The sequence below is a fragment of the Lithobates pipiens genome, unplaced genomic scaffold (assembly GCF_037356315.1).
Source record: "Lithobates pipiens isolate NorthernLeopardFrog02 unplaced genomic scaffold, aLitPip1_a1.2 Scaffold_3, whole genome shotgun sequence".
Classification (NCBI taxonomy): domain Eukaryota; kingdom Metazoa; phylum Chordata; class Amphibia; order Anura; family Ranidae; genus Lithobates; species Lithobates pipiens.
Genome location: NW_027507790.1, coordinates 83,714,300 through 83,725,888, shown reverse-complemented (window position 1 = coordinate 83,725,888; position 11,589 = coordinate 83,714,300). Strand labels below are relative to the sequence as shown.

Sequence of the window (11,589 nt, the reverse complement as noted above, 5' to 3'; positions counted from 1 at the left end):
TTCACGTGGGGGGACAAGTTGATGGTTGAGCAGTTGATATTGCCAGAGAAATCAGGGCAAGTGGCAGGAAATATCATGAGCTAGGTTGAGTTTAAGAAAGTGATGCAACATCCAGGCCGATTTGTCTGCTAGTAAGTTGGTGATGCGTGAGGAGAGAGATGGAGAGAGCTGGGGGGGGGGGTGGAGAGATAGATTTGGGTGCAATCAGCGTAGAGAGGATATTGAAAGCCATGGGAGGCAATCAACTGACCCAGGGAGGTGGTGTAGATTGAGAAAAGGAGATGTCCAAGAACAGAACCTTGGGGGACCCCAACGGAGAAAGGAAGAGGAGAGCAGGAAGCAGAGTTGTGACACTGAAGGAGTGGTGGGATAGGTAGGAGAGCGAAGAGCCAAGAGTACAGTCAAGGAGACTAAAAGGAATGGAATTTTTTTGAGGAGGTGGGGGTGGTCCACTGTGTCAAAGGCAGCAGAGAGGTCCAGGAGAAGAAGTAGTACCCTGTTTCCCCTAAAATAAGACCTAGCGTGATTGTCGGTGATAGCTGCAATAAAAGCCCTACCCCCCAAATAAGCCCTAGTTAAAGTCCTTGTAGGTCTTCTTTTCAGGGTAGGGCTTATTTTTGAGGAAACAGAGTATGGGCTTATTTGGGTGGTAGGGCTTATATTGCAGCCAACACCGACAATCACGCTAGGTCTTATTTTAGGGGAAACAGGGTACAGAATAGTGTCTGTTGGTTTTAGCCATTAGTAGGTAATTTGTGAGTTTAAGGTGAGCAGTTTCTGTGGAGTGTTGAGGGCAAAATGCGGACTGAAGGGGTTCAAGAAGTTGGTTCTTGGTCAGATGGTCGCTGAGTCAGTTGTAGATCAGTCTTTAAAGAAGTATGGAGGAGAAGGCGAGTAAGGAGATGGGAAGTAGGTTAAGATTGGAGAACTTTTTGAGTATGGGGGGGACTAGCGCATGTTTTAAAGAGTTTGGGAAGATGCCACAAGAGAGGGAGAGGTTGAAAAATGTGAGTTAGAGAGTGTAGAATTGAGTCAGAGCGTGAGCATAGCATTTGTGAGGGAGCAGGATCCAGGCGGCAGGTGATTAGATAAAAGCAACCTTGTTAATATTAGCATGGTTGAATTAGGGAAGTAATGATTGGATCTGTGAACATGGGGTGTTGAGTGGGGGAGTTTTCTGTGCAATGGAGATCTCACGAATTTTATCAATCTTATTTAAGTGATTGGCGATCTCCTGGGCAGTGAGTGAATTAGAGGATGGAGGCAGCGGAGGACAGAATAGCGTGTTAAAGGTCAAGAAGTGTTGACCGGAACTGGATGAGGTGGCGTTAATGAGTGTGATAAAAATAGGTCGTTTGGCGGTGTGGAGGCAGGAATAGTATCTTAGGAGGGCAAATTTATATTGGTTCAAGTCTTCCTGGAACTTAGTTTTATGCCACAGACACTCAAGAGCACGCTACATTTTCTGAGACTTCTGATGTCGTCTGTTTGCCAGGGTTGTAGTGGTCAGGGCCTGATTCTGTGTGTAGTGAGGGGGGCAAGCTTGTCAAGGAGGAAGACAGTGAGCTGTTGTAGATATGCACGATGAGCACTGAAGATAAAAATAAATAGCAACAAATCAGACTTCAGTTTGTTATAAAGCGATATAAAGACTGCTTGCTACTAACCTTTTCTGAATAAATTGGTTACACCTGATACACACAGGCAGTTTTTATCGCTCAACCCAGCAGGCCGGATAATAAAACACACACACACAAAAAAAAAAAAAAACACACTCAAAAAGCTCACTGTATTAACTTTGTGATGTTAGTACAGCAATCTCCCAGCTGAGCTATTGTATTCTGACAGAATGAAGGACCCCCCGCCAGAACACAACAGTCAGCACGGATCTGATGCTGGTTTTCCAGCATGCCAGTTAAACTGAAGCCGAACATTAGGTCAGTTATTTCGGACAGGCTGCTGTACACACTGGCCAAATGTCGGACGGTTTCTGTTGAACTGGCTGATATTTGGCCAGTGTGTACCAGCCTTATTGCTAAAAGCCAGCCTATGCAGTTCCACCCTACCCTTACTAATACTAGAGCATTTATAAAGCCAAAAACGGATTTTCCCCATCCACACATTCTGGGTTGATGGGGGAATCATGCTGCTGTATTAATGGTAGTCGAACTCGTCTCCTGCCATAATACAGTAGATGACACTACAGCCAATAGGCTACAAGCGCTGATAAAGCAAAAACAACAGTCCCGTTTGCAAGGAGTTGATCACTAGATCAACTCCTCTTAAATGGGAACAGCCATACATGGATCAAAATTCAGCTGTTTCCTGCTAATCCATGTATGGCCAGCATAAGATTTGTCGGGTGGGCCAGGCTATCCTAGACTTCTTAGGTCTCTTGGGAGCTCCGATGAGATTTCCTTATCATAGTTTCACCTCCTAGGAGTTTTGCATATTGTCATGAGATGTTCCAACTCCTCCAGTTTCATGTACCATTAAACAAAAAAAATACGTCAAGGGAAGAGTGCTGCCCCTTAGCAGAGAACTTACCACCACAGATGCTGGAGACCTGGGGACTAATCGGCACCAAAATATTGACAATAAATGTGTTATGTTTTGTAAAACCTTCTAGTACCTGAAGAAAGATCCCAACACTCACCTGTTATGTTTGAAAATACAAAATACAAAGATGAGCTAATTTTGTTTCTAGAAAAAAATCTGTGCACATATAACAAGACAACCCAAGTGTCTTGAGTGTTCCAACTCCGCTTGTATTCATTAATATCTAGCAAAAATAAAGTGGGGTTCAGGCATGATCTTTATTTCTGGTATGGTAATTTTTCATCTTATATTTACAACAAAAAAAAAATGCCATAGCTGCTAGCACTTTACTCTGCCCGTCCTGCAGTCATGGACATGAAAGGCGTTAGGGTAACTCCAGCCAGCCAGAGATCCTCAGCCTCGGTAGTAATGTGGTTTCTAGACGACACAGTATGCAAGAAGAACAGATGCAGAGACAACATCCACCTCCCTTCATAGGAAACCACTGCCTGAACATACTCAGAAAAACTTTACTTATAGTCCTCAAGTTAAAATGTTTCAGGATGAGTCACCAGCAGACTGGGCTTGCATTATAAAATACCCATATAATTAAAACAAAATGTATTTACAATAAAAGGAGTCCATGTACTTTTATAATGACAGTCCCGGGGAAGTCAGGAGATGGTAAGGAGGAGGACAGTGCAGTTCTAGTCTCAGAGAAGCAGGCAACTCCTTTTCTTCTTTTTCATCTTCTGTTCTTTTTTCATGCCATTTAGTGCAATGAGCGTGGCTTCTCTGAACACATTATCTACATTCTCCTGAAATTTGGCCGAACATTCCAGGTATTCCTCAGCTTGAATGTTTTTGCAAGTAGCTTCACCCTTTAAAGAAGGAGCATGTTATTATAGACAAACTTATGACTGAACATCAATAAACTGTGGATAAACTGGATCAAAAGCAACATTGTTCCCTACTGAAATTACCCTAATGTTATGCGACTACCATCTATTGTATTGGTCAAATGTTGTGGCCCCCTCTGATGTTCGTGCATTCTAGCTTTAAATGAAAAAGAAAAAAAAAAAAAAACATGGGATTACCCAGAACTTGCAGTTTACATCTTTCAGCGATGCTGGTTCCTGTGCTCTCAGTGCAGCTTCCCTGAACTTCCAGTCCTTTACAGAAAAGTGTAGAGCAGGGGAAGCACCTTGCCATTTTACAATATGGGGCTGTGTGTTTTAATTGATGCATATAGTGTAGGGCAGGGGTGCCCAACCTTTTGAAGAGTGAGGGCCACTTAAATGACTTAGTAACCAGTCGTGGGCCACAATGAGCAGATGACAGGTCCGCGTCCACTCTGCGTATGCAAAGTGGACACAGACACAGCCCCACTCTACTCTATGGGCCCTCTCATCTGATCAAATGGAAGGGGACAGAACCACTTCTTTTTTTTTTAGCCAATCAGCTTGGAAATAGGTAGGTGTAAATGGACACAAGTCTGTTTACATCTGCTGCTCCATAGAGGTGAATGGAACTTACGATTGGGTCAGACAGATCATGTTAAAGAAGCCCAAGGCTACTTTTACACTGATGGTCTGCGGTCTACCCACTCACCTGTGGCTTTCCTGCAGGTTAGCTGTACTTTGCCATAGAATTCTATTATTTTCTGCAGGTGTGGTACACTTTCTGAAAGTGCACCAAACCCACAGGTAAAACCAGAAGTCTATGGCTCAGTGCAGGTAAGCCGCAGGTGCACGGTACTACACCTGTGGATCAGTTTGAAAGCAGCCCAGTAACCACTGCAGAACAGCTATGTCCATATATATACTGATTTTAGTAATAAACTTGCTGTCCCAGGCACAGTGCATTTAGTATCACTCCACCTATGACAGGAGCCAGTGCTATAAGGAAGTATTGGCTTATGCGGCTCTGCTCCGCAGCTGTTTGCTTTCTTTACCACTGGCTTCATTGAAAACACTAATGCTCTGGCATGACGGGTAGGCAACCTGCAATTTGGGCTTGCCAAACCACCATCCCAGAGCAGAAGGTCGCGGGCCACATCAGAGGGCTCCGCGAGCCACATGTGGCACCCCAGGCCACTTGTTGGGCACCCCTGGTGTAGGGCATGAGTAAGCAACCTAGGGCCCTCCAGCTGTTGCAGAACTACAAGCCCCATCATGCCTCTGGGAGTAATTGTAACTGCCAGCCATGCAATGGCTCATTGGAAATGTAGTTCCACAAACAGCTGGAGGGCCCCAGGTTGCCTACCCCTGGTGTAGGGAAACAACGCTCGTCTCTGCATGCAAGGATGACTCCATAGAATGCTGCAAGAGAAAGGAGCCACCCTGAAACAGGAGACCTCAGGTAGTGACCATGGCATCAGCTTAAACTGGAACATAGCCAAAGATTAAAGAATATTGAAGCTGTAAACCTATAGTGACAGTTAGGGATGAGCCGAACACCCCCCGGTTCGGTTCGCACCAGAACTTGCGAACGACCCCCGCGTTCGGTACGAACGTTAGAACCCCATTGAAGTCTATGGGACTCGAACGTTCGAATTGGAAAGTGCCAATTTTAACGGCTAATATGCAAGATAGTGTCCTAAAAAGGGTTTGGCGACCTGCCTCCTGCCTCAGGGGACATGGGTCACTGCAAAAAAAAAGTTTTAAAAACTACCGTTTTGGCGGGAGCACTGATTTTAATGACGATTAAAGTGAAAAAAAAAAGTGAAATATTCCTTTAAATATGGTGCCTGCGGGGTGTCTGTAGTATGCCTGTGAAGTGCCACGTGTTTCCCGTGTTTAGAACAGTCCCTGCACAAAATGACATTAAACGGAAATGACATCATTTAAAACTGCTTGCGGTTTTAATGTTATATCTGGTTCCTGCAATATGGTTGAAAATCATTGAGAAACATGGCATGGGTAGCCCTCCCTGCCCATTACCAGCCTATTTGGGTCTTGTACGCATATTAAGGGGAACCCCGTACCCATATTAAAAAAAAGGAAATGCGTGTGGCCCCCAGGCCCTATATACTCAGAACAGCAGTATACAGGCGGTGCAAACAAGACAGGGACTGTGTAGGTTTGTTGTGTTAAGTTGAATCTGTTTGTCATTTTCAACCGGTACATTTTTAAAGTGTAGCTCCAGTCAAAAAAACTATCTTTAAGCTTTTTGGAAAACATAGGGAAGGGTTATCACCCCTGTATAATTTTTTTTGTCGTCCATCTTTTTTCATCTCACTTGCTGCTGTCTCCTTGCGTTTGCAAGTAGGAGATGTTTGTAAGTTGGATGTTTGAAAGTAGGGGCCTGCCCTATATTATAGCGGTATGTACTGGGTACAGAGCACGCAGACAGCACGCACTATCTCCTAACACTACTGACTGCAAGCTCTATTATTAACCACTTGTTAGCCCAATGTTTGCATAAAGTGAAAGATGAAGTTATGCTGAGTAAATAGATATCAAACATGTCACTCTTCAAAATTGCACATGCCCGTGGAATGGCGCCAAACGTCGCTACTTAAAAAATCCCCATAGGCGACGCTTTAAATATTTTTTTACTGGTTACATGTTTTGAGTTGCAGAGGAGGTCTAGGACTAGAATTATTGCTCTCGCTCTAACATTCTCGGCGATACCTCACATGTGTGGCACATGCGAGCACATGGGGACATGGGCGCTTTAATTTTTATTTTATTTTTTTATTGTTCATTTTACTTTATTTATTTTAGTTTGACATTTTTTTTCCCAAAAATATATTTTTGATCACTTTTATTCCTATTACAAGAAATGTAAACATCCCTTGTAATAGGAATATGGGGTGACAGGTCCTCTTTACAGTGAAATCTGGGGGGTCAATATGACCCCACATCTCACCTCTAGGCTGGGAAGCCTGAAATAAAAAATAAAAATAAGATTCTGGCTTTGATCGTACTGGCGAGTTGGTAGAAGCACCGGAGGGCGGTGAGGGGTGGGGGGCGTCTATGGCTGGGTATTTCTGGGTATCTCTGAGTATGGCTGGGTATGGCAATTTATGGCAGGGTATTACAGAGTATTGGCGGGGTATTGGCGGGGTACTACAGAGTAATAGCAGGGTACTGCAGAGTATTGGGGGTACTGCAGAGTAATGGCGGGTACTGCACTGCAGAGTAATGGCGGGGTACTGCAGAGTAATGGCGGGGTACTGCAGAGTAATGGCGGGGTACTGCAGAGTAATGGCGGGGTACTGCAGAGTAATGGCGGGGTACTGCAGAGTAATGGCGGGGTACTGCAGAGTAATGGCGGGGTACTGCAGAGTATGCACTGGTATTGCAGAGTATTGGCAGGGAATTGAGGGGTTAAATTCGGTGAGCAGCGATGTGGGCACTGCAGATGCAGCCCACATCGCTGCTGACACCGATCTCTTTCCCCTCCGCTGTACCGATCGGTACAGAAAGGGGAGGGAGGAACAGGCGTCATAACATGACGCCGGTTTGTTTCCAAGTGATCACTCCGTCATTTGACGGAGCAATCACGTGGTAAACGGCCGCTATGAGCGGCAGTTTACCGTGATGCGCCGGGTCCTATGGACCCGGCGGTCACGGATGCTCTCGAGTGCGCACACCTCGGGGCACGCGAGAGCGGAATTCTGGGAGGCCGTTAATTAACGGCCTCTCTGAGTTAAACAACCGCCCTGAAGCCGTTAATCGGCAATGGGCAGTTGTTAAGTGGTTAAAGCTAGATCACTAGCTATATAGGTGAGGTGAATATAGTGGTGTATACTGCAGTCAGGGCACAGACAACAACCACTACACAGCAGCAAGATAGGAAATCAGCCAAAAACTATTGGTGTGTACTGTGTTGAAGGTACACAGAACACCCACTGCTTCAGATGCAAAGTAACACACTACAGGAGGCCGCCTTAAAGGCGGCCTTATATAGTGTGGGGCGTGCACTACACAGCCTGAGCTATGATTGGCCACAGGCAGGATGCCTGTGGCCAATCATGGCTCTCCTCGCTGCCGGAGCTGCGATTGGCCAAGCATGCGGGGTCACAGTGCATGCTTGGCCAATCATCGGGCAGCAATGCACTGCGCCAACGCAGTGCATTGTGGTCCGCGCGCGCGTCGCTCGAATTTTGACGCGAACGGCCAAAACGTTCGGAATTCGCCGAACGCACGAACAGCCAATGTTCGAGTCGAACGTACGTTCGACTCGAACACGAAGCTCATCCCTAGTGACAGTAAACTCAAAAGCATAAATTGTAATATATAGCAGCTTATCAATCATTAGATGTAGGGATGCACCGATACTAGTATCTGTGCCAATACCAAGAATTTGCACGAGTATCGGTACTCGTGAAAATGCTCCGATGCCTAATCCGATACCTGTTTTTTCAGACCAGGCGGTCTCAAGCTCAGCAGGGGGTCAGGCAGCCTCACCGTGATCGGTGGGGACAGTTAAAAGCACCAATCTCCCTGTATAGCTTTTCTGACAGCCGCTTCTCCTCCTCTCCCTCTAGCTGCTGTCAGGTGCTTTATTAGAAGTTATACAGGGAGATCAGTGCTTTTAACTCCCCTACCGCTACACACTGATAACCCCCCGACTGTGTCGTCCTCCAGGTCTTCGTCCCTCTCTCTGGCTCCCTGGGTCCTTCTCCTTTGCTCCCCGACTCCCCATTTACTCCTCCCTCTTAGCAGTGTCCTCCTCCCTCTCTGCTCCCCGACTCCCCATTTACTCCTCCCTCTTAGCAGTGTCCTCCTCCCTCTCTGCTCCCTGGGTCCTCCTCGGTCCCCCGTCTTGGATCTGTCAGGATGGAGAGTGGAGGAAGGAGCTGGAAAATCTGTCATTTACCAAATCCTTCTTTTTCTGAATGAACAGAGTCAGTGATCACTGACTCTAAACTGAGATTACGATGCTCAGTTATGAATGAACAATGTCTCCGTTTATGAATGGAGAGGAGCCTCTGTATCCAGCTGAGGCTGCAGAGAAAGGGACTGGGGAATGTGTGTCCGTAGTCCCTTTCCCTTTTTCAAAGACCCCTGCTATCTCACAAAAAAAAAAAAAAAATCGTAATAAATATTTAAAAAATACTTGAAAAAAAGTATCGGTACTTGTACTTGGTCTTAAAAAAGTGATATCAGTGCAACCCTAATTAGATGTGATGGTTCCATTAGTTTTCTTTTAGGCTTTTTTCCCCCTTCTGTTTTCACCTGGTGATCTGACCCTTAACACCTTCTGTGTTAGAGTGCACCCATTCTGGATAAAGCACAGGGGCGCCTTTGGACATCAGTATTGGCAGTCTGGGAGGAGGAGAGTGGCTGATGTATTAGCAGATTTATAGATTTATATTAGATTTATACGCTAACAATTGAAGCCAAACTCCAGCTAATACTTTATACGCAGTTACAGCAAACAGCTTTTTTTCTTTTGGGATATAAGGTTTTACATAAAGAAAAACTGATCACTGTAAGCATATCTGCTAGTGGTAAATGCTGTGTCTAATCTCTAACCACCTAATTTTGCTGGAGAGCTTGTTCTTTTGAAAACAGAATTACAGGCTGGATCACCAGATGAAAATAGAAGAAAGAAAGCCTTAAAAAACAAAACCTGATGCAGCCACCACATTCTTAAATTTTTAAGAAATGGTAAGCTGCAATATAACAAATGTTTTGGGGTTTAATAACACTTTAAGTGATCAACTCACCTCCAGAAATTGTGTAAAATAAAAATGAGGGTTTAAGATCACTTTAATATGAAAACCATGAATCCCTGGGGCAGCCAGTTCTTTTCCAAAGTCACATAACTAGTTAAATGGAGATGGCCTGTGTGTGCTCAAGTGATTATAGTACAGCATAAATACACGTGCTGTACCTGGAAAATCCAGCTTCTGGTGAATCAGTGTTGTGGCATTGCCCACCAAAAGAGACAAATAAATAAACACATCAAGCAGCTTTGTGAAACATACAATACATTTTTCAGGTCACTCAATATCCCTTGAAGCACAGAGAGTATGTCACAGCTGTGACTCGGCAGGGAAAGGCCAAATTACGATCCATGGGTGGCAGTCCTAGTCTGTTCCTTGAATCAAATTCTGTGGAACAGACAAGCTTGAAAACTCTTGCTCGGTGGCTGATCTAATGGGCTACAGCTGCTGATCAATGTATTCTGACAGCGAAGACCAGCAAGGGGAATTCCTCCATCAACCTGTAGGAATCAGTTTGTTCATGAGCGCTATTGGCTGAACGGGGGAAAAAATAAAAAAATAAAAAAAAAGTACAGCAGGGTCTGAATACGGGGGGCTCTGAAATCAATTGGAAAAATGTCAAAACATGGAGTTTGGTCTGATGAATACAAAGCTCAGTTTTGGTCTCACCAGACTACAAAACATAAGCCAAAGCAATACACATAATCATAAATATATCAAACCTAATGTGAAGCATGATGGTGTCTGCATTGCTTTATGGGGATGCTTCTATACAGTAAGCCTTGGATGGTTTGTTAAGGTAGAAAAGCAGGAAACCTGGTTAAAAACTTGATGCAGTTTGCAAGAAACTGGAGACTAGAGAGGAGAGTTGTCTTTTAGCAAGGCAATGTCCCAAAGCATAAAACCAAACTGACACAGGAAAGCATAAAAACATCAGTGTCCATGTCCTGGAATGGCAAAGTCAAAGTCTAGATCTCCATTCAATAAAGGGTTTCTGTCTGTATTTGAAAACAGCAGTTCCCTTGCCATCCCGATGCAATCTGAAAGAGCTGCAACACTTCTACAAAGAGTAGCGAGGAAAGATTTGTCTCCAGATATGCAAATATGAAAAAGACCTGAAGCTATCCAGCCAAAGCTGCATCTACTAAACACTTAAATGCGAGTTCTGTGTTCCTTAAAGCAGGGATAGGCAACCTCTATGAAGGCAACCGTTTTTTTCCCTTCTGCTTTCTCTAGAATGCCCACTGCTCTCCCTTTATTACATCTGGCTCTGTTTTCCATATCTTCTATGCGAGCGGAATTGCCTGCAGTGTGAGATTGCACATGGTGTAGATCTCTTTGCAATGGCGCCACTTCATCCTCCCCTCCAGGGCTGCTGTACGATCACTCAGCTTCTGCATGTCATGCCTGACCAATTTAACCTCCAGCTTAACCCCCTTAATCTCGGACGTCAATGCTGTAATCGCAGTATTGCAGGAAGTGATAGCAGCCATGATATCACCAAGTGTAGGTTCAGGGGCAGTCTCTGCATGAGAGGCAGACATGGCTGCAGGGATAGGAGCCTGCATACTTACCGTGTCCGAAGCGGTTACAACTGCAGGATATTTAGTCCAGGCAGACTCCAGATCCTCCACACCATCTAGCTCTGCCTGTTCCTGGATAAGAAAAGCGGCCTCAGGGAGAGTGTCCTTACGCAATGGCTTTTCAAACAACTTCATGGCAGCTTCTTTAGCAGAGCGCATGGAGCAGGCGCCATCTTGTCCCACATGGTCCGCCGCTGTGAGTCTTTATCCAGTTTTACCATGATTTTATCTGGTATATGTGCACTGGAAAGTGGCATAGGATACAGGGAGTTCACTCAGTCACAAATGAGCCCTTGGGTCGGTCTGAGGATCACTGTCAGGAGATACGGTCGGATGTTCGGTGGAGCTAGAACTCTGTGCATCCTACTCCATCAGCTGCAACCTGGGGCCCTCCAGCTGTTGCAGAACTACAAGTCTCACTCTGGGAGTAATAACTGCCAGCATTGCAATGCCTCATTGGAAATGTAGTTCCACAGCAGCTAGAGGGCTCCAGGTTGCCTACCCCCGTCTTAAAGGTTATGTAAACATTTTTTTTTTTTTTTTTATAAACAAACATGTCATGCTTGCCTCCTCTGTGCAGTTGGTTATCCATGAAGTAGCCTCGATTCTGCTTTTCTGTGGTCCCTCAGTGGCACTCCTGGCTCCTCCTCTTCTCGAGCGCCCCGGAGAATCACTCTCCTTCAGGCACTCTCCCGTGTCCTACCCCCGACTCTCACATCACTGTATTTGATTGACAGCAGCGGGAGTCAATGGCTGCGCTGCTATCAATCTATCCAATCAGTACCC

General features: G+C 45.2%; 1 protein-coding gene across 1 annotated transcript in view; it reads right to left on the bottom strand.

The window, feature by feature from the left end:
* Window positions 1-2,797: 2,797 nt before the first annotated feature.
* RHOF (ras homolog family member F, filopodia associated) overlaps window positions 2,798-11,589 on the bottom strand; it is a 97,951-nt gene continuing 89,159 nt past the window's right edge. The window contains exon 5 of the mRNA XM_077461969.1: window positions 2,798-3,419. Coding sequence (XP_077318095.1) covers window positions 3,252-3,419 — 168 coding nt within the window. The 3' untranslated portion in view covers window positions 2,798-3,251. The remainder of the gene's footprint in view (window positions 3,420-11,589) is intronic.